Here is a 21346-nt window from a genome sequence, read left to right on the forward strand (position 1 = left end):
TAGCTCCAAGGTGAATCTAGGCCAGTATCTTTTAGAAAAACATTTCAACAAACAAACTGACCCAACTCCATTATGGTTCACACAATGCTGGGGCAGGTGGGAAGCTTCTCCAGTTTCCTGGTGAACTTCCAAGACAACAGACTAAAGTAGAGACTCACTCTCTGCTTTTCCCTCACATGTAATTAATGCTTCTGCACTGACTGCTTTTAGTTTCTATTATTGACACAGTGCTTAACTTTCCACAGCCATTACACTAAGTTTCACCTGTGGAATACAAAGCGAGGATCAGCTCATTACACAATTCAGCTGTCTTTTCAGCAGAAGACTTCAAAGTTCTCTTCTGTTCTCAAAAGGATATTCTGTAAAAATCACCCTTACATTGACAAATATCAAAGTAAATCCAGGCTGAGCCGATGTTAAATTGTATACCTCTAGCTTTCACAATGCTGCCAAGGTGAAGTATTCTGCAACAAAACTAATTTTTTTAACAGTTTTATTGCAGGTGTGTAAAATCTAATGGAGATGAGCCTATTCTCTTCTTAGGTGTGTCAGCTTTACAGAGCTCACCAGCACAAAAAGAGGATCTTGGCATTGTTATAACAGTGAACATAGAAGATGCTTCATGCATTCAGGTGGATGACTTGCACTGTAGAGATCTTTTAAAAGATCTGAGCATTATTAGAGGTGGGTGTGTAATTATTGATTCATTAAATCAGAACCATACACCAATTATCCAGGCAGTAAACCTTTTCTTCCAATAGATAAAAAAGAACCCTGAGAGAACTAGAATCAAATCTTCATCTTAATTACACCAACTTGAATGTAGATGAGGAGAAATTTATTTAAGTATTTAATGATGTGGATAGGTGTCTGGTAAAATTCACAGAAACCCCTATGCAGACCAGAAGTTTAAGTAGGTTTGGTTTTGTAAATCTGTTTAAATATCAGTATCTCTGTGACTTCAGGTCTAATTCCTTGGTTGCAAGGTAATGCATTGCTCCTTATTTTGAAGGTAAAAATCAGTGTACAAATTTGAAATCTTCCTACAATATGGAGAGAAGTAAAGGTTATATAGACCTTATATATATGTGTGTGTATATATATATATATATAAAAAAAAATATATATATATATAAAGGCCGACTTCAGCTTAGGAAAATAAATCTCCCTGGGCTGCTCTCATAAGCAGTGTAAAGACAGGGGCTTCTCCATGCACCTAAAGTTAGGCTGCAGTGATAGCACACTCTCTTCAGAAGTGATGCTCTGTCCCTATTTCACAGTTTCTTGCTCCCTCCAACTCTGCTAATACAGATATTTTCTGGGGCTGTGCTGTGAATCTGGCTTTAAAAAAAAAAAAAAAAAAAAAAAAGAAGAAGAAAAGAGAAGGGAAAAAAACCTGAATGTAAAAGCAGTGATGTGTATCATGTACCCGATCTGACTGACAGCACCAGCCAACTGATCTGTTTTAGTACAGGTGGGGATGTAGCGATGCAGAAGTGGCAGAAAGTGACGAGGATATCTGTATCAGTACTACCACTGAAGACAACTACCATCAAACCCTGTCCTTAATACGTGCTCTGAAAGGAGTTGAAGTGATCCTTTGTGAACAGCTCATTCTCTGGGGACATTTTCATTACAGACTTTTAAACATTTCCTTGAGACTTTTCTATGTGAAGCTAAAACATTTCTGTGTGACTTGCCCACAACTCCAGAGCAGTGCAGGTGTTTCTTCTGCAACAGGATTGTAGCACTGATGTGAAAGGAAATAATACTTTTTATAAAGTAGCTTTTATGACAAATCCTGCTGGTTGGCCTGGAGAACATTGGCTTGCTGGGGAATGGGGAGAATCTGCATGGGAGCTTGTGGGTCTAGCAACTGTCCTCCATTGAGTACAGATATCCAAAACAAGTTGTTTTATAGACCTGAAGCAACATGTTGTCATCACCCAAAACATAAAAACATGGTGAATATCTCTTAAGACCAAAGTGCAATAGCAAACACAGGAGCTGGGGCATTCATTTGTTGAGCTGTACCTATCAGTGTGTGACAGAAAAAAACAGAAAGTCACATGGGTACATCAAAAATGCTAGACATAACACAGAAAACCTCAGGACATGACACTGGGAATGGGTGGGAATATGGAGTGACTACTTTTGGTTAAAGTATGTGCTGATAGCCACTTAGATTTGCAAGAAAGAAATCTTTGTCTCTTTGATTCTTCCAGAGTTGAAGAAAGTCAGACTCCCTTTATTCTTTGTTAACAAAGATCCAAAGATTGATGCTTACTCTATCACCACAGTCCTTTCCTAGCAATAGCAACCATCTAGTCCAAAATTGACTAACATGTCAAGTCAAAAAGGAATAGTAGTACCATATTGTTGGACGAGGCAGACATGAAGGAAGGCCACATGCTTCTGAATGTTATATTTATTCATCAGATAAGCATGCCTGTTCCCATTAAACCATTGGAGCAATTGTATTTGTGTAAAACCAGAGCGCTACAAACAGTTAAAATTTACAATGCCAAGCATGACTTACTTTCAAAAGTAATCATTGTGATGTTACCTTAAAGCTCAGAAGACTTTGCCAGGCAGCGTGTAGGGACAGCAGAGGAGGCATTTGTAACATGAAGAATCATTTCTCACTTGGATCTTTCAGGATCTATGTGTGTGAAAAGAAGTCCCACACCTCAGGGATAAAAACAAAGAAAAAAAGGTCAGCTTGCCCTTGGGAAAATATGGCTTGCAAAGCTCATCTAGTTCTTCTTTAAGAACACATTTTTAGAAACCTGCGCTTTTGAATGTCTACTTTGAACAACCCCCACTCTTTCAGGCCCTTTCATGAGGGCATATAACCTATGATAAAATTAACCTTAGTCACAGCAGTGTGTGCCTGCATATGTCAAACTGTAAACAGGGAAAAGAAGCACCAGACAGTAGTTCCAGTGACAACGCAGGGACTGATTTCCAAGGGTGAAACTCCTCAGTCACTCTTACAGCCATCTTTTGCATTTTCTTAATTTCTGACTTAAGTTTTTACATCAAGGTATCAGGCCACTTCATTTGATGTTTGTGGTCTTCTGAAGCTGTAGCCTTTCCACCTCATCTGAAATACAGTGTCTACTATACCATATTTTGCCTAGCTCAGCTATGTTCAAACCCATTTATCAAGGTAGTGTAACGTCTTACTCAAAAGGGTTTATGTATTAAAAAACTCAGCACTCATTTGAGTCCCCTGAACAGTTTATTCCTCTCATTTTAGTAAAGGATATTTGTTTAGAAAGTTTACTGGACGTCTGTAGAGACTGATGTAAATTTATCACTGGTAGCCTGTCAGGATTAGTCAGCAAAGTGTTTAATCAGTATCTACCGATGCTGAGCTATTAGCATGATCTCACCACCCTTTACTACAACACCTTAGTTTCATTTATGCAGCTGAATTTGCTTCAGAAAAGTTCATAGGCATCAGCCTAGGATTTGCCTGAGGCTACTAACTGAAACCATGTTCAGGTTAGCTGGGAGCAGCCCCAGAGGCAGTTCTGCTTTGCCTCTGCTCTGTCCAGTCTAACCTGTCACTCACGGGAGCCTGGATCCATGCTGGGTCCTCTTGGGAACCCAAAATACATCTAGCTTCTTTTGCCAAATTGGAGAAGCAAAGGTCAAAGTGGTCCATCCTGAATCCAGTCTCACTTTCACTCTCTGGGATCATCAGGGAGTTTATTTCTCACTCTAGCTCTGGTGTGGCCTAGAGGAAAGACAAAATGTAAGCAGAATACACTTTTGTAAATGAGTGTGAGGGACCTTTTCATAGTAAGGTGATGGGATAGTGCAGTAACAATTTCCATTTCAATCAGTCTGTTTTCCTTCATCCCTAAAATGATCGTACAAAACACCCACACTCCAGAATGTAGCATGATTCATATTGAAGTCTACCCTTGGCCAAGCCTGTACTTGACAGTTCTTGTGCTTTGCAGAGGATTATTTCAGGGGGCAGTCAGCGAGAGAACAACTGAAGGCTGAAGCTATTTGTATACACACAGATGTGTCTTCCTGGACTAGCATTTCCCTGCCTGACCTCAGGAAGACGTGATGAAACACAGCACTAGCTGCTGAGCCAGTGAGGCTCTTTGAACTGATAACCGTGGCATGTTCTGTGATGTGGTTTGCCTGGAAACCTATTTGTTTCTTTTGAAAATCCAAAATACCAAAATGACATCAGTTGTAGTGTGCAGTGAAAAACCTAGGCTGAGATGGCAGACTGTTTTATTCCATAAATGATTGCAGATGTTTGGGTGAAGGCTGGAAAACACGAGGCTTTTCAAACATGTACATGTGGGGAAGGAAACTAGGGACATATATAAAGATGAACATATTTGTTTTATATTACAGCCAGTCAGCTGATCCCATTTCAGATTGGCAATTATTAAAGATGTACAAAAATAAGTGGAAACTATGATAGCTGTGTCACATCTGGTTTAGTGAGTGTTTTTTATTTCTGACTCTATAGGCTTACCTCCCTTTGTCTGATGCCAGTTACATACTAGACACATAGAACTGTCAGCAGTCTGAAGAAGAGGCTTAGGAGATATGCTGCTGGTTTTTATTACCACCAGATTGCAAAAGCATATAGCCTGAGATGGTTTTCCAGCAGGCTGATTCCCAGCTCTACATCCCAGGAGCCTGCTATGCTAAGTAAGATCTGGCTGGTACCAATTTAAGCAGCTCTCTAAGTATGTGATGCTCTTTAAGTGACTGAGTCTTTTGCTGGAGTCACAGGCATGGGAAAAGGATAGGAAGAAGAGCTACTAGCTGAAGAATTACTGGCATTAGGTCTCCCACCTGATCTCCAAATTGGGCTGTTTGGCGCTGAATTCAGAAGGAAGGTCTTAATAGTTCTTGCTGAAGCTGCATTGAGAAGGTGAGTGACAGGTGCTGTTGGAGGCTGTGGCCACCTGCTTCCCAGCCATAGGAAAAAACAAGTCATCATGGGCCTTCAGCTTCAAAAAGCCAATGGCAGGCAAAATCTGTCACAGCAAAATGTTTTTTGTGTCATCTCTTTGGGCCAAATTCCAGCTTATTAATACGTTGCCATATGATAATTCTGACAAGTCCTTCAGCTGACTTGTCACAGCGTAACCCTCTATGCAGCTGTGGACAGAGAGCAAAGAGGGCTTTGCTGCTGTATGCTTCCAGTGGTTCTGCAGCGTTATCTCTAGTTATATTAGTGTTAAGTTCCTATAAGCCTGACTGACATTTCTACACTTGTGTGTTTATTACTAATGACAAATTAAAAATTAAGCTTCAAGTATTTACATAGCAGAAAATCTCATCGTTGAGTTCTCTTAAAAATTAAAGTGTCAACTACTTTTTCAAAGCTGTCCTTTTTAACAAACTTTGCATCTTTTGCAATGTGCAGTTGGAGGATGGAAAACATAACTTCTTTCCCGATCAGTGTTGTTCTTTTCCATTTGACATTTTATTTTAAAGTGTTTCTGCATCTGCAAATATCCCCTTTCTGTTTACACCTCTGTCTTTGCATCAGTCAGTGTTATCAGCAGAAAGGTGAACAATTACAGGTAGAAAAAAGCAACGAGGCAAACACACACGTGGTATATTGATGTGAGTGTGCCAAAAAAGCTGAAATTGAATTGCACACAGGTAGAGAAGAAAATTCACTGTTTTCCTGAAATGCACAAAACTATTTAGATGTTTTGTTGTTCCTATATGGGTTCAGGAGGCAATGACACAAACAAATGAAATAAAATCCACTAAGGGATTGTGAAGGATACCACATCAGACTAGGGAAATTGCTGAACTGCATGTCACTGGAGCTGGGAGAATGGCTGGGAGAAAGAACATTACTTTGCCTTGTTCTTGTCTTGAGCAGCCTGCCTTAGCCACTGACTGAGACAGCTGTAACAAGGTGGAGGTTTGGCTGCTCTTGCAGTGTTGCAGTGAGCAAAACAGCTTCTTAAAATTGATATAAATCCTAATTGTCAGCATAGGTTTACTCCAGCTAAGAGTTCCACCAATGTGTGCTGCACACAATTGAGACAGTGTCTCAAGTGAAAAAAATCAGGTTTCAGGTGTGTAGGTTCAAAAAGAACTCTACGGAATTTGATTGTGTGTGTTAGAAGGCAAAATTTAGCCAATGATTTAAAAACTCATTTCTCATATTCTGTGGTTTGTTCCTTTCTCAGTACACCCAACTTCATAAATAGTTTGTGTTTAAAATGTCTTCTAATGTATAGCAATGTCTGATAGGTTCAGTAAAACTTAGCAGCTGGAGGGGGGAAAAGAGCACAAAATCTTTGCAAGTGCTGTGCACATGAAAAGCAGCAGACAGTATCACAGATTGAAACTCGCCCCAAGTGGCACCAGGGACTAAGGGTTTCATCAAGAGCAAGTTGAAGTCAGTATGATAATGGCTGGAGACAGAACCTGACCCAACTATCAAGGCTCCAGCTGAGTTCAGCAGTGTTAAGCTATGACCTAGGAAAGAGAACTAATATGGTGCCATCCAGTGCATCTTGCAGGGGACCCCACCTAAGGGAAGCTGCCAGTGCCATGCAAGTGACATTAATACAGAGCAGCAAGTACCTGATAGCAAGGTGGAAGCACTCTTGAGAGAACAGAAGTGCTTGGCTGAGTTAACTTTATGGGACCATCCAAACTCCTGAGCCAGTACTCCTAGCGTGTTGCAACCTCGCATTCTCAGTAGTGATGGTGAGCATCAAAAGGAAGGGGAGGCAATGGTGCAAAAGCTGTTGTGCTGCAAAGAAGGTGAAGTGAATTTTTGGTTATGTCACACAAAAATGTATAATTCAGCTTCCTTAGAAATAGAACATAGCATATTTCTGTGCTTCAAGTGATGAGACTTTCAAATCGTGGCTGGTTCTAGGGTAAGATGTAACATGGATTGCATCCAAGCAGAATTTACCTGCAGGGATGGTGATAGCATGTTATGCTGATGAGTACTAAAGGCATGCTGGTGCTGGAGGAAATTCTGTATACTCTGGTTGTTCTGGTCTGAGAGCTGAGGAACATAGCCACCTTCATATTCCCCTTTCTTGAGCAACACCACAAATCAAGCAGGCTGCTCTTCACATCACTCTGCTAAAAATTGTTGACAATTATTTTGAAATAGCTCATTCTTTAGTTAGTAGTATCTTGATGATATCATTTGAGGTATAGGTCTAGAAGCCATATTCCTATTTGAATCTCCCAATCACAACAGGTAAGAGCACATTAAAATTTGGGGGAGGTCTTGCTTGGCCAAGGTGTTATGCAGATGTGGTAGTTCAGCTGTAGAACCAATGGGTTTGTTTAATCCACCAGTACACTAGAGAGGTTTTTATGAGGCTTTGCAAGATGTAATCCAGAGGACCTCATGGTTTCTTTTTATTTTTTTTTCCCTGCCTTGGAAGAGAAGATAATTTCAGATTGAGGCATCTGTAGCATATGTTTTCTGCAGAGCTGGTGATAATAGAAACATTTCAGTGAAGTCCCTATATGAGTTATGTCACTTGTTTTTTGACTCGGCAATCAGAGAGGAACTAGTGAGGAAGCCTGCTGTCACTGCTGGAGAAAGGATATAGGTCCTGGCGGCAAGCCCAGGCCTGCTCAGCAGATCAAAGGCTCTTCCCTTGGCTCCCACAGCAGCCGGAAAAGCAGCTGCCCAGTACCCTTTCAGCATCCTTCATTCCTTTCCCCTGTGCCAGCAAATAACAACTTCTTTTCACTCCGCAGCTCGGCAATAGTCTCTTTTTTTTCCCTCGGTATCCTGCCAAGCAAGGTCCTTTTAGGGAGAGTGCTTGTGTTTACTACCTGCAGATCCCAGGGCTAGCCAGTGGAAATGTGCTGGGGATGCTGTGGTTCTTACACACTCCTCCCTCCTCCCAGAGATGCTCCCAGCTGCTGACTTTAACCTGGAAGAGGAGGCAAAGCTGAAAAGAACAAGCCATGGTTATAAACCACATGTCGTTTTCCAAGCCAGCCCAATGGAAGATTTCAATTTGGAAAAGTACTTTTTGTGCCAAAACAGCATAACAGCCATGCTTTGAAAGTCTTCCCACTCACCTCCCAGAAAAATAAATAGTGTGGCTTTTTTGTGGGCTTCTTGGTGGTGGTTTTTCCTTTTTAAATACAAGACTGCCTTCCTCCAGAGCTGCTGCTTGTCTGCTCCTCACTGTCCCCGTTAACTGGTTCCTGCCAGGATGTTCGTCCGCTATGAAAGGAGAGTCAAGCAGACGTGTCGGAGAACTGCAGACTCTGCAAGAAAAATATTATATCTGCTATTACAATGCCATTTCTTCTTAAGTTACATGATGGGCTCATTGATGGGAGCCTTTAAAAACAACTGCACTGTGCTTCAAAGGCACACACAGCCCTGAAGGTACCAAATTACTGCTAAAAAGCGGGCGAACACCTGACCCTTGGCTGCCCCGCCGGCAGTGTCTGTGTCACCAGCACTTTTTGTCCTCCCTGTTTTTGCCACTCGATCAGACCAGTAGCGGTAGGTGAATAAACTGTCCTGCCTGGATCTGCTAAAAGTCTTGAAAATATTTCTGTAATTGCTTTTGTTAGCACTGCGAGGCACTCCAGCTTGCACTCGCAGCTGCAGCTGTGGATATGAGGTTTTCCTTGCTCAATAAGAGGTCCCTGAGCATGGGTTTGCTGACTAATGATCTGCCTAAATTAAAATTACTATGGGGGCAATGTTTTAAAAGATCTTTGTTCCCAATGTGAGCTTCTATAGGCTATTAAAGCTGCGAGCCTTTCGGGAGCTCCTCTGGGGAGCAGAAGCTCTTCTCCCTGTGTTCATACACTGCTAATAAGGCCTTCCTATAGGTTTGCCTACTACAAATTGCCAGTAACTAATAATATTCTATATAGAAGCATCAGAAACAGTTAAAGCATACAACTGCAGACTGGCCCAGTGCCTAGCCCAGCTGCTTGGTAGGTCCATATCTGTAGGCAAGTTATTCTATGCCTCAGTTTCTCCTTCAGTAAAATGAAGACAATATGAGACTTAGTGATGCTTGTAAGATGTTTAATGTCTATAGGTGGGTGGTGGAAACCACTGGAAGTGACAGGTGCAGAACCAGTAAAGGAAGAGAGAGGTTATTTTCCATAGTTTTCTTTATTATACCTGATGCTGTTATAATGGAATCTAATTTTCTAACTCATCTTTCACATAAATATCCTGTATTAGACAGCAGTGGCACTGTAGAGGGAATTAGAATAAGTGCAGGATCATTATTACCAGAAATACATATCATTGTTTATTGTCATAAAGTACCTCTAATGAGGCATAATTATGCCTGTAATTTTTTTTCTCATTGTTCTTCTCCATGTGTCTCCTACCACTGTTTCTTTGTTATGTGTACTGCGAAACTGCTCAGGGGCCCCAGCAAGGCACCAGTATTGTGGAAAGGCAGGGGAGCCCCCCCAGCTACATGTAGTCGTTTCTATCTCCCTTATCTCTCTTCTCTGCCTTTATTGGCATCTTCCCACTTGCCTCTTCCTTTCTCCCTGCGAGTCTGGTTTTGTCTTTACTATGAGTGAAACAAATTATTTTGACAAAATGAATATAAAAAAGAAGGGCAAAACACTCTCTTGTGTTTTTAGTAGAAAAACATGTGGCATAAAATATTGAAACCCTAATGACTCTGTAGGAAAATTCAGGTAGCAAGTAAAACAAATGGATGCACAAAGCAAACGCGTGGATGCACCGGATGGGATTCAATCCAAGACCATGCTATGTCTTTATCCCAGGAGAGATATGAGGTACTTATGGGCCCTGATCTTCAACAGATTTTAGAATTCTGGGAAATTAATCATTACAAGAAGTTTTTAAAGGATTTCAAGGAGTGGGTGAAGAAAGTAATTTGTCTTGAGAGGCCAGGTCAGCGCTTTCTTGATCTTTTTTACTGTCTTAGTAAATCATGTATTGGGGCAAACTTTCAGAAAACTCCCACATAAACTATGCTAGGCAGAGTCTCCCAAAAGTAATATTAGTCTGTGTTTATGCTTTCCAGACCTAAAAAAAAGTTGTCATTCCAGGGTGGTACAGGCCCCTGCCTGATAGTGTGGGCGCTTGAAAGCTTCCCTTTTCTGAAAAAAAAAAATTAGTGAATTGTTCAGGACTACAAGGCTGTTCATTTCTCATTTAACCTTGCCTTTATGTGTTTTATTTCTGTGATACCTGATACAAAATTCCAGGGAATACCACACTGCAAGACCATAAAGTGCCACATCTTTTCTTTTTAAGATTTTTTTTTTTTCCTGTAAATTGTTCTGGTTGACTTTGCTAGCTTAGAGCAGAGGTGTGGTTTGAAAGGTTCAGATTTTAAAATATTAAGGGGAAAAAAAAGAGAAAAGGAGGAATTGTGTAAGTTCTATTCTCCCTGCCCTTAAGAGGCTCCTGGAAAATCTGGAATCACCATACATGACTTCTGGAAGGATACATGGTAACTTGTGTTCACCAGTTATGAGGTTTTCCCTCATCTGATATATCCCAAACCATTCACTGTCATTTGTATGCAGCATCAACTCCAAATCTGGAAGTATGATGAATACCTAAAAATAGTAAGATGTAAAAAAGGAATTTCTTTCTACTTATATTCTGATTTTCAAACCATTCAGATGCAGTTGATTTATTACAGGTATATTAACCTAATTCAAGGACCAGAGCCTTGAGAAAGGTATTTTAACAAAATACCTTCTGATAAAATGTCAAGATTTGGCAATACTTACTACAAATGGGACTACTAGGAAACCTGGGTAATTTCTATTCTTGCCTTCTACAAGGCCATGACCATTTTCCCATCATATATGTTAGCACATGGCGAAAGGGAATATTGCAAGAGGCACAAGGAATAACTTTGTCTTATTTTTCAGCAAGAAAAACAAAAACAGATGTTGAAGATGTTTTGTGTAAATGAAAAGTGTATGCACAGAGAAACTAACTATACATGCAAGTGGAATATACCTTTTTTTTAATTTGCACATAGCATGAACTGATGGATTTTAATAAAGCTCCTACATCCAACATGTACAATCAGCCACATTTCACTGCAAGATCCAAATGGCAGCAAATGGTGATATTTGCTAATGTTCATTAAAATGTAAGCCTCAGGTGACAGGTGCAATTCCTCATGGTAGCTCCTACCACTGAGTTTTGCACTCAAGGCAGGAATACACCCTTGTATTCATACGAATGAAAAAGTGTGTGTCCTGACTGCTATTACAAAACTTACTGCTTGAATAGGGAATGAGTTTCTGACAATGCACAAGCAAAAACAGCTCAGGAGTTCAGGGATGACAGTTCATTAGGAGGGGGTACTTCCAGAGCTGCCCATGTCCAGTATTTCTATCACAAGTAGCATTAATAACAGAGTGCTACAGATGTTTCAAGCTTTCCGTCGTTGTCATCTCGCAGCAAAATTATGAATTGGCTACTTCTGAATAAAGTTATTCCTTTTTTTTAAAAAAAGGAATAGCTGATTTTAGCCTGGTTTCCTAAACCTGTATTCTCCCACTGCCTGCAGGTGAGCAGAGGCAAATAATCCACACCCCCTTGAATAATTTTTTAACCCATTGATCCATTGCAACCAAATTTAAGTGAAGAAAAGCTCTCAGGATTGCTTACGTTCTGCTGGGTTTTGTGAAAACCAGTGGCGGAGTGGGAGCCAGCTCCCACCCCGGCAGCCCCAAAGCATGAGAGCGGGTGGGTGCTGCTTGCCCTGCCTGGCCCTGGTGAGCTGGTGGCACCAGGGGCCTGGAGCGAGGGACCCAGAGATACCAAAAAGAGCTGAAGCAACAGAGCACTTGGCAAAAGGGAGATGGACATATGTGGAGAGGAGGAGCTGAAGTGAGAAAGAAGTAATCCAGAGGAAAACATGCTTCATCTGCTCTGTTTCTCATGGAAAAAATGTCCTCGCCATTGCCAGCCTTCAAACTTGGAGGTTGTAATTGTGGCCTCAAAATAAGAAGTTTGTGGGTTTTTCATTCAGATGAGCTCCCCCTGCCTACCCACAACATCTGTGGAGCAACTATAGTGTTTTAAGCTCTCCAAAACTTACAATTTTAGGGCTAATTTTCTGGAAGAGCTCATGATTGAAATCAAATGACAAGGGCCTGTATTAAATGCTATCTGATATGTAACTTCACAAGTGTCAAATATGATATTAAATATCCACCCATATCTATCCATCCTCCAGTTAATAAAAAAAATTTTATTCCCCTCACCCCAGATAGGTAGTATTTACCTGGTACATAGACCTGCTCTTTGCACCCTTATTCATCTCTGGTCCTGATGCTGCTGCTCTAGGGCTATGTCTGCCTTTTCTACCCCCATGTCTCATGAAGACAGTGTTAGCTGTTTGCCAGCGTTAAAGCAAATGTGGCTGCAAAAGCACTTGCACACAGCAGCTATTTCAAACAAGCTGCTGTGAAGGAATTTCTGCTAAAAACAGAAGAGAAAAAAAAAAAAAAAAGAGAGATGGTATCTCGAAAGACTTTCCTCACTGCATCAATCAGCTGAGGAGGAAGGTCAGGAGAGAACAACGTAATGTTGTTCACAGATAATGTGGGGGTAAGGGGAAGAGGGCAGAAGGCACTGAAATGTGTTCATAAAGGAGTAAAGGAAACCTCTGGAAGCACAAAAAAGAGGAGAAGCTAATGTGCCTTTAAAGTACATTTAACGTGGGATTGCTGACATGTCATCACAAGCACCAGCATAGAGCTATTACACGGGTCACTGCAGGGACAGGGTTGCAGTGCCCTTCTATAATCTTGTTGGATTTATTTTATATTTAACTTTGCTGTTGAATTCCACCTTGTATAATGTTTGGTTTAGGAATAAGTACTACAGTGTTCCATTTTTTTTAATTCTGACCTGGTGATAGGGACTTTTAACCCTAATTCCCCTGTATAATTTTTGTCTGAAAAGTAACATAAAGTCTCTTTGAACAGTATTCTTCACTCTTTCCAGGTATTTTTCATGGAAAGTTCAAAGAACACTTTTCATTTTTCATATAGTCAGATTGTTTTTGCAGGCATTTTGAAGTTACCAAACTCTCTGCCCTTTGCAAAAGTTTCCATTTACAGAGAACAGTAACAGTCAGGTGTGATGAAAATTGCTCAGCCACACACCATAAACACTGAATATGCCAAGATGTAGTTGAAGTGAGCTGTTTATAAACAAGTGCTAAAACCTGACCTAGATCCATAAGAGGTATTATAGAATGCTGCTGCATAACAAAAAATACCAAAAAACTTTTTGCAAGCTTTGTGAATAGAAAAAGGGATGTCTACATTCATTATTGGTTATAAACACTTTAGCCCAGGCTTCTTCTTAATATAGTTTCACTGGCACAATCTCAGCCTTCTATGTTCCAAAATATAGAGCCATCTTCATTCTTTCTTACCACAAAAATGTGTTTTTAAGAGCAAACAAAAAGAAAGGAAAAGTGGCAGCACCACAAACATGTTACTGATGACTGAAAACTTGTGGCAAAAAAACAGCACACCTTCAAACTGCAAGTTCTCATAGTTGGATTTTGGCATGGAGGTGGAGGGAGGGTGTTAAGACAGAGTGAGAGTCTAAATTGTATGTGCTCCAAGCATCTGCACAGAAGCTGGTGAGCCCCAGCTTGCCTGGGTCCTGGGAAGCAAGACTTGCTAGGGATGCTGCCATTGAAGGAAGAGGCAGCATCAGAAGGCTGATAGCCCCATTTGTTGAGAACACCTGGCCAGCAGCAGTCACCAAGTCACATCCTTCGTGTCCCCTTTGGTGGCAGTAGGAAGAACATTGCCAAAACAACTGTGCCTGAGCTCTGCCTCTTCTGTCTGGGCCCCTCGTGCATGAGGTCACAACACTGAGCTGTTCAGGTGGTTGTTGGAAAGACTGTGTTACTGGTACAATGTACACCCTGGCTGAGAGACAAAAACCACACTCATCAAGCACAAAAGCAATCCTGAGGGCTTCATGTATATGACAGCAGTGGCCTTAACAACTCCTTGCATTGACTCAGAGTTTATGTACTTCCTCAGAAATATTCTTTTATTAATTTTGAAATGAGTAAAAGTAGTGGATATTGCTTTCTGCTTATTGCTTGTTGATAAATATATCCAAGATTGTGAACAAAATGCAGACAAAATACATATGGTGGTTGGGGCAGAACTCATTACATTTGCAGCAGTCCTTGGCATCTTCTGAAACAGGAGATAGCTTGCTATTTTTCTTTTTTTTTTTTTCAATGTATCAGGCCCGTGAAGGCAGGGGTTTATTTACAAACCTATCTGAACAAATAGCTCCAAAGACAAAAAGTAATTGCCTGATGCTCACCACTGTGGTAGCAACAAAAATTTAATTATTAATGGGGAGACTTCATCTCCACCATATTTGCAGACTATCATGCCTTGTGGGATAGGGAATGTGCTTCATTAGGGACTTCTCTTAAAAAACAAATGTAAACCATATGCACATTCAGCTCAAGGTCTTTACCTCAGAAATAATTATGTCCATAGCTACACACTGCCTGTTAGCTAAATGTAATTCAAGGTCTTCCTTGAAATATTAGAAGCATAAGTAATACCAGATTAACCAAGTTCCTGAAAAGTATTTTGAGGGTTATTCTTTAAAGCAAATAAGATTGTGGGACATGGCTCAGGGCAGGGAGAGAAGACACTGGAAACCTAAAGGAATAAAGCAATCCCCTCTTTACATTTACTGCAGAGTTGTCTGTGTGTTGTTATGCGCAGGGCTTTTGCGTGTGACTGAGAGCCACATGTACACTCAGTGAGAGAGAAAAAATGAAATGGGTTTGGGGAAATTGGTTCAAGTGGTGCCTATGTATTTGGGATCTCTAACGTCAAGGGCAGCAAGCGCACAGGCTAATGACCAAATTCCCCATGAAACACACACACGGATCACAATATTCAGAAATTCAGCATCTTATGTGACAGAAAATAAAATACAGGAGCATGAATGTACAAGCATATGTATTGTGTTTTAGAGTTCCTTAAAAATAGTTGCTGGTAAAAGGGGATTTCTACTACAAAGAAAGAATGATATCTTTAGTCACTCCTTTGGCAATTTAGCTACTCTGCGTTTCGTCAGATAGGAGTGATATCCCTGGCAAACCCTCTGACAAGGGGTTCCCCCAGAGTCAGGGACATTATCCAATTGCAGTTTAAAGAAACTTAGAGCAAGGATGACTGAGTAAAGACAGAAGTCTCTGAGAGCGTTAGGAAAAGAGAAATACAGAGTGTGTGGGAGCAGTGTGTGAGAGAGTGAGCTTCTCTTTCTTGTATGAGTAAAGCTGTGAGAATTATACCTGTCCTTTGTTTTTGTGGCGAGTGGAGCCCAGTGTTGGGTCTGAACCTGCTTGCTTTCCTTCCTTTCTTCTTTTCTTCTACTTCTCTATCCTGTCATGTGCAGACTCCATATTTAGATTAAAAATTTGCATTGAGTCTTATGGAGGCTTGTTAGATTTACATCTGTTAATGAAAAGGGACTTTTATCTGAACAGTTCTGTTTGGGGCAGTAGCAGCAGAGAATAAAAGACTGCTGTTAATCTGGGCTAAACCAGGGGAGTGGTAGACGGCTCCTTCTCCTGGGAAGGCAAGGGAGATGCCAGAGAGCCATTGCCTTGGAAGTCCACCCAGAGCAGGCACATCAAGAACAACCAGCTCTTGCTAGCTCTCTCTAGGTACTGGCAGTTGTCCACCAAAGGAGACCATATTATCACACCTGGAAGGAGAACTGTGTGATAATGCATCTCCATCCTGTGCCCATCACAGGCAGTGCCATCCTGGATGCGGCCCCGGAGAGTATGCAATTGATTCAGAAGCATCTGAGACTGACTATGATCAGTCCATTTTCTCTTCTTTATTGCTAACAGCTCCCACCCCACTCACCCTTAGACACAGCTGGGCAAACCTTACTGTTTAACCCTTGCAGCTTCAGATCTGACCTTCAGCTCCAGCCAGCAAGGCCTTGAGTCAGTGGACTGGCACAAGCTAGCAGCTCTGCCTTACAGTGTAGCGCAGTCCTATATTAGATCACCCTACGTACAGGGCCACACTTTTCAGAGGCATTGCTGTTCATAAATTAAATGTTGATTTAAGTGATGTTAGATGGGATTGTCATTCTCCCTGAACTCTAGTATTCTTTGGTGATGCTGCCTGTTTGCTTAAAAAATCTGTATTTGAGTTATCCTCAGTTAAGACAGGTGTGTTATCTGTCATGAGCTGCCTCCTGCCACAGTGACATCCCATTCCCAGCAGAGCACCTGCGCACAGCAGGTCAGTGTGTCTGCTGCTCCCTATGGATGTGCACTCTTGAACAGGCTGTACAGTTTTACTACAAAAAAATTGTGGTGCATTCTTACTACACAATATCCATGTACGCAAAGCCAGATCCAGATCTATTTCTTTTCAGTTTATACCTGTGTAGTTCTGTTGACCTTGGTGGATTTATCCAGGTGTATGTCAGACCAGAATCAAAGCCTCTGCTCTGTCAGTGAAATGGAAGTCAGGAGCTGGGCTGGTGTGCTAAACAAAACACATGATTACCAGGAGAAATGACTTGGCAGGAGTTGAAGCAGCAGACATACAGAAAATGTTTGCTTTGAAATTCCAGAGACTTGACTGTCCCTTTGGTTTTTTGGAATGCTTTGATTGAGTCATGTGGGGTGGGAGCAGGCTGTAACCTCACAAGGACACTGGGAACAGTACCTCTTGTCCTGCTATAGGAGATGTGAAGGGAATTAACTATCAGCAAGCTTCAGGGAGGCAGCGGATGTATACATGGTTAGGAGAAGTTTGACTGGCTTATAAAATTTATTTCCACCACAGCATCAAAAGCAATTATATGTATAAAATATATAATCCTTGGATGTGTAATGTGTAACATGACATAGCAGTGTAAGTGTGAGAACAGTGAATTCATTGCATGCAAATAGCTGAACGGTTTCACTTTTAATTACTTGAGAGCAGAAGAAAAGAAGGCTCCTACAGTTTCCGTGAGTGCAAATTATACAAGCCCATAAGAAGACCAAGATTTGGTGCATTTAAAATAACCTATTTTATGCTTCATTTTTAGAAATAAACATTCCAAGCCAACTTTGCTTGCTTTTGGATGCAGTTTATGGTACAACCCTTGCATCAGCAAAATGAACGGTTGACACAAATCTACTTGCTGTACATGAGTATCTGACCAATTTGCTCTTGCAGTCAACAGTTAGAGGTAGCTTGCTTACATTTTCTGCCTCTACTTATTTTACTAGCTCAAGTGTGAATGTACTTTGTACTCCCCCGCAAAAAAATCTCTGAGTCTCAGAGAAACAGCAGTGGGGCCAGATGCTGTTCCCATGTTGCTGGGGACTCCTGCTAGACTCTTACCCTATTACACATTCAGGACCATGTGTACATTGTTAATGTACACACTGTACCTTGTTGATGGGGCTTGCACAAGAGGAGAGAGAAAAAAACACATGGTTGAAATTTCCTTATAACAACTTCAGTAACTCAGTCCTCTTCTGTGGCTTTTATATATGGTTAATAAGTGTTAATAAGTGTTTCCATTTATTTTTCATTGTTATGTTGGCACTTGTTTCTAGAGTGATAATAAAAGTAGGATGAGGGAAAAACACTGATTAGAAGCTTTAAAAATGAATGTAGCAAAAGGAAGGAAAAATGAATAATGCAGTAAAAATGTGCCCATGTTCCAACTTCTTAATAACCCAACTATGGAGAAATGTTCTGATTAGAATTTTAAAAATATGTTTTTCCACTGAGAAATCAGCTGATTCTTTCTGATTTGCTAGTGGGCTGCAAAACTTCTAGAGCCATCTTAAGATAGCCCAAATTCCATCTTAGTCCCCAATGAGTCACATGGATAAACCTCGCAGAAGGTCTCCGATGATCAAATTGGAGGGCACAAGAAACATGCCGAGCAGGGAACCAGCACAAGCCAGGTTACATGTGAAAGTGAGGTTTTCTCTGTATGGGGCCTGTTATCCAAGTTCACTCATTTGATGCAATCTGGGAGATCTTTACTGAAGTAAGTATTGCTGGATGGAAAAAAGAATAGGTAGGCTATAACCATTGATTTCTTGACTTGTGAGGCATTTGCCCATACTTTTGAATCTCCCTTGTTGGTTGGGGTTTTTTTTGGAACAGGCTTGCTGGGGAGGTGGTTGATACCCCATCCCTGTCAGTGTTTAAGAGGCATTTGGACAATGACCTTAACACCATGCTTTAAATTTTGGTCAGCCTTAAAGTGGTCAGGCAGTTGGACTAGATGATCATTGTAGGTCCCTTCCAACTGAACTATTCTATTCTATTCTGTTCTGTTCTATTCTATTCTATTTACTTAACATTGCACCTTACCTTTAAGCACATGTTGAACCCTTGGGAGAATATAAAATGTGCTTTTAAAATGTCTTAAATTGTGTTAGGAGGTAGAACAGGAGCTATGACAAGCTGTTTGCTGGGAGGATTTTAAGAAATGAAAAAAAGGGGGGGGTTAATTGAAAACGAACACTTTGGTTTTGGTGAGTTGGGTTGCCTTAGCTGTGTCTCTGACAATACTGCGAGCCCTCTGACGATGGGTACTGCACACAGCACAGTCAAACTTGTCCACAGTGGACAGGGAAATTGCATTTTATACATAATTCACAATGTGCTACAGTGATTCCATAAGGTCAATATCAGTCGTTAACTTGGAGGAAATCAGAAAGGAAAGAAAGGAGTGTTTGTTCTTGCTGATCTTTGAAAGAACTATCTACAAACTGCTGATTTCCATTGCAGAGCACTACACAAACAGCAAAGCGGAGCCCGTCTGCACATTTACAAGCACTGTAACTAGGCAGATAAACTCTACTGCTAGAATAGTATCTCTTTGTCTCCAGATTTTCATCTCAGAGCTTGACAAAAATGGAGAAAAGGGACCAAATACAAATAGGGGCAACTTTGTTCAGCAATGTGCTGGAGGGATTCCTCGAGCCTACTTGGCCATCCAAAATTAGTCATCTGGGCCTGCCATTTACTACAGGGAGGGAGGCAGACACTGCGAAAGGGCAGTTCATCCCCTCCAAATATAGCTGTTGTAAGGAGGGTGGAGTATTTTACTTGCCCAGAGTGCCTGTGTTTTCTAGGCATTTATAGCCATTTATACATGTTCTTCCAGATTTTTCCTCTTTTTGTTTTCTGGACATATTTGCTAAGTGGATTTTGAGTGTGTTTTGTATTTGTTTTGGATTTCCTTTCACAGCAGGGAACTGAATTTAGCCAGATTGGTAACCCCAACCATCATGCAGGAGTCAGGTCATAACTGGGATTTTCTGAAAGACTGTACCACGACAGGGGATAAACAGCATGTTGGAAAACTTCAGGCATTTTGTGCATATGCTGTGCAGTGAGTAGGCACTTACACAGGGGCTTTATCCTTCTGGATAACAAGTGTGACATTTACTGCCTTGTTACAGAAAGCAAAACAGCACATGCACAAGAGGCTAGTGATAGCAGGATGCATTGAACTATCAGGCAGAAATATGGTGTCCTGAGAGTCTGTAAGGAAGGAGGAATTTGGCTGTAATCACACCAGGTTGCGGGAAGCAGTGAGGCTCAGGAAGACCATCCGAAAGGCTGCAATGTGAGACAGGGCTGAGGAGGGGCTGGAAAGCTTGGAGAGAGGCCACAGCAGAAAAGCCAGTGAGTGTTTGTCCTACGGAGAGAGAGAGATGGACACCCCAAGGTAAAGGGCTTCTTTTTCCTACAGGTGGCATATTTTTGTTTGCCTAGATGCTTGTTTGAATGGAAAACCATTCAGAAAAAGTCAGGAGAATGATATGTGTGTCTGTGTGTGAGTGAGGGAGAAGGGAGTAGTATTTCTGTGAGCAGTGCTCACATGGCCACATGCAGGCTAACAAAAACTGAAAAGGCAGCTATTCTCTCTCTGGATGTAATTTGCAAACCATCATTAATTAAATAATGCTGTCCTTTTTTTTTTCCAGACTAGCTTAAACTGTAACAAAGTGTAATCTGTTGAATAATAAATACCCTTGTGTTTCACAGAATGTTCTTTTACTACACAATGATGCGTGTCAAGAAGAAATCTGTGGTTCTCCTTGAATATCACCAAAGTTGTTTAGATTTGCCTTTTTAACAAGCTTTTAATGTAATTACTACAGAGGAGTATCAGAAGGCGATGTTTCCCAAACTGTGTGAGTTGCCAGGCCCTATAGGTGGTTTGCAGATGGTCTGGAGAGCATATTAAAATAATAAAATCAGAAACCGGAGAGTTAAAACACAGGTGATAAGAGTGCCAAGCAGGCCACAAATGAGTGGCAGGAATTTCATTTACAAACATAAGGGATGGGCCACAAAGGCTGCTTGCTGATGGAATGACCTATGAGTTTTCACCAACTTCTCTGGCGTTCTGCATGGGTCAGCCTTCACATCCACCAAAAACCTTTTGTAAGATACAAACAGCTGGGAAGGCAACGTGTGGGCCTGTCTACTTTATGCCATTGTGTAGGGCAAGGATGTGAATGCATTTGAGCAAAACCAGCTTCCCATCAACCGTGGAAGAGTGGAGCTGGTGAGCCTGCTTCTGACCTGCATCACCACGTGCAGTATATCAGCTTCCATATAAAAAAGCCAAGCATGTTGCATGTGAACTATTACCTATATACTTGAATGGACAATAGAGTGGACTCACCTGCCTGCTTTGCCTGCAATTCTGGCAGCACAAGAGAGCTGTGAATCTGATGGGTGCTGCCCGTTAGGCTGGGGTTATATCTGCCCAGTAGCACTTGAACAGGTGTTACTGGCATACTGGTGATCTGAGTATTTCTGAACATATGCAGTTAAATGTTCACACTATAAATAGCCTGCAAATAACAAATATCCTCAAATGCTGGTTCTTACTTCAAATTCAAACCTGTTATGTTTTTGTGAATTCCAAAGGGAAATATTTATTCCATGCAAATTACCTTTTTAACCCATAAGCGACTAATAAAATATTTATAATCTTTATATTCTATTCAATAGCACATCAAAAATGACATGGATATGTGTGTTTCTCCTCTTCAAGTCTGTGCACTAAAATGAACACAAAATGGCTACTTTCCATTATGCTCTAGCCTCCTTAGTGACTAATGCATTCGGCCTACAACAGAAAACAGGTCTGTATCTGCATTCTGCAAACAACAGCTCTCTTCTGAGCAGCCAGACAAAACCCCAAATCTGTATACCTTCAAATGCTGGGATATAAAAACTAGGGGTTTAATTTTATTTTCTAAGAGAAGCTAATCTGCAAAGAATTTCTGTT

At 41.1% G+C, this 21346-nt stretch overlaps 1 protein-coding gene across 3 annotated transcripts in view; it reads left to right on the forward strand.

The window, feature by feature from the left end:
* The window catches only part of DLGAP1 (DLG associated protein 1), a 262013-nt gene that overhangs the window by 194708 nt on the left and 45959 nt on the right, over window positions 1-21346 (forward strand). Inside the window, exons 5-6 of one of the 3 annotated variants that reach the window (XM_075023065.1) lie at window positions 6459-6479; window positions 13583-13587. The exons of the other annotated variants lie outside the window; for them this stretch is intronic. Of the exons in view, the coding sequence (XP_074879166.1) occupies window positions 6459-6479; window positions 13583-13587 (26 nt within the window). The remainder of the gene's footprint in view (window positions 1-6458; window positions 6480-13582; window positions 13588-21346) is intronic. 3 annotated transcript variants of the gene reach the window in all.

The sequence above is a fragment of the Buteo buteo genome, chromosome 3, assembly GCF_964188355.1.
Source record: "Buteo buteo chromosome 3, bButBut1.hap1.1, whole genome shotgun sequence".
Classification (NCBI taxonomy): domain Eukaryota; kingdom Metazoa; phylum Chordata; class Aves; order Accipitriformes; family Accipitridae; genus Buteo; species Buteo buteo.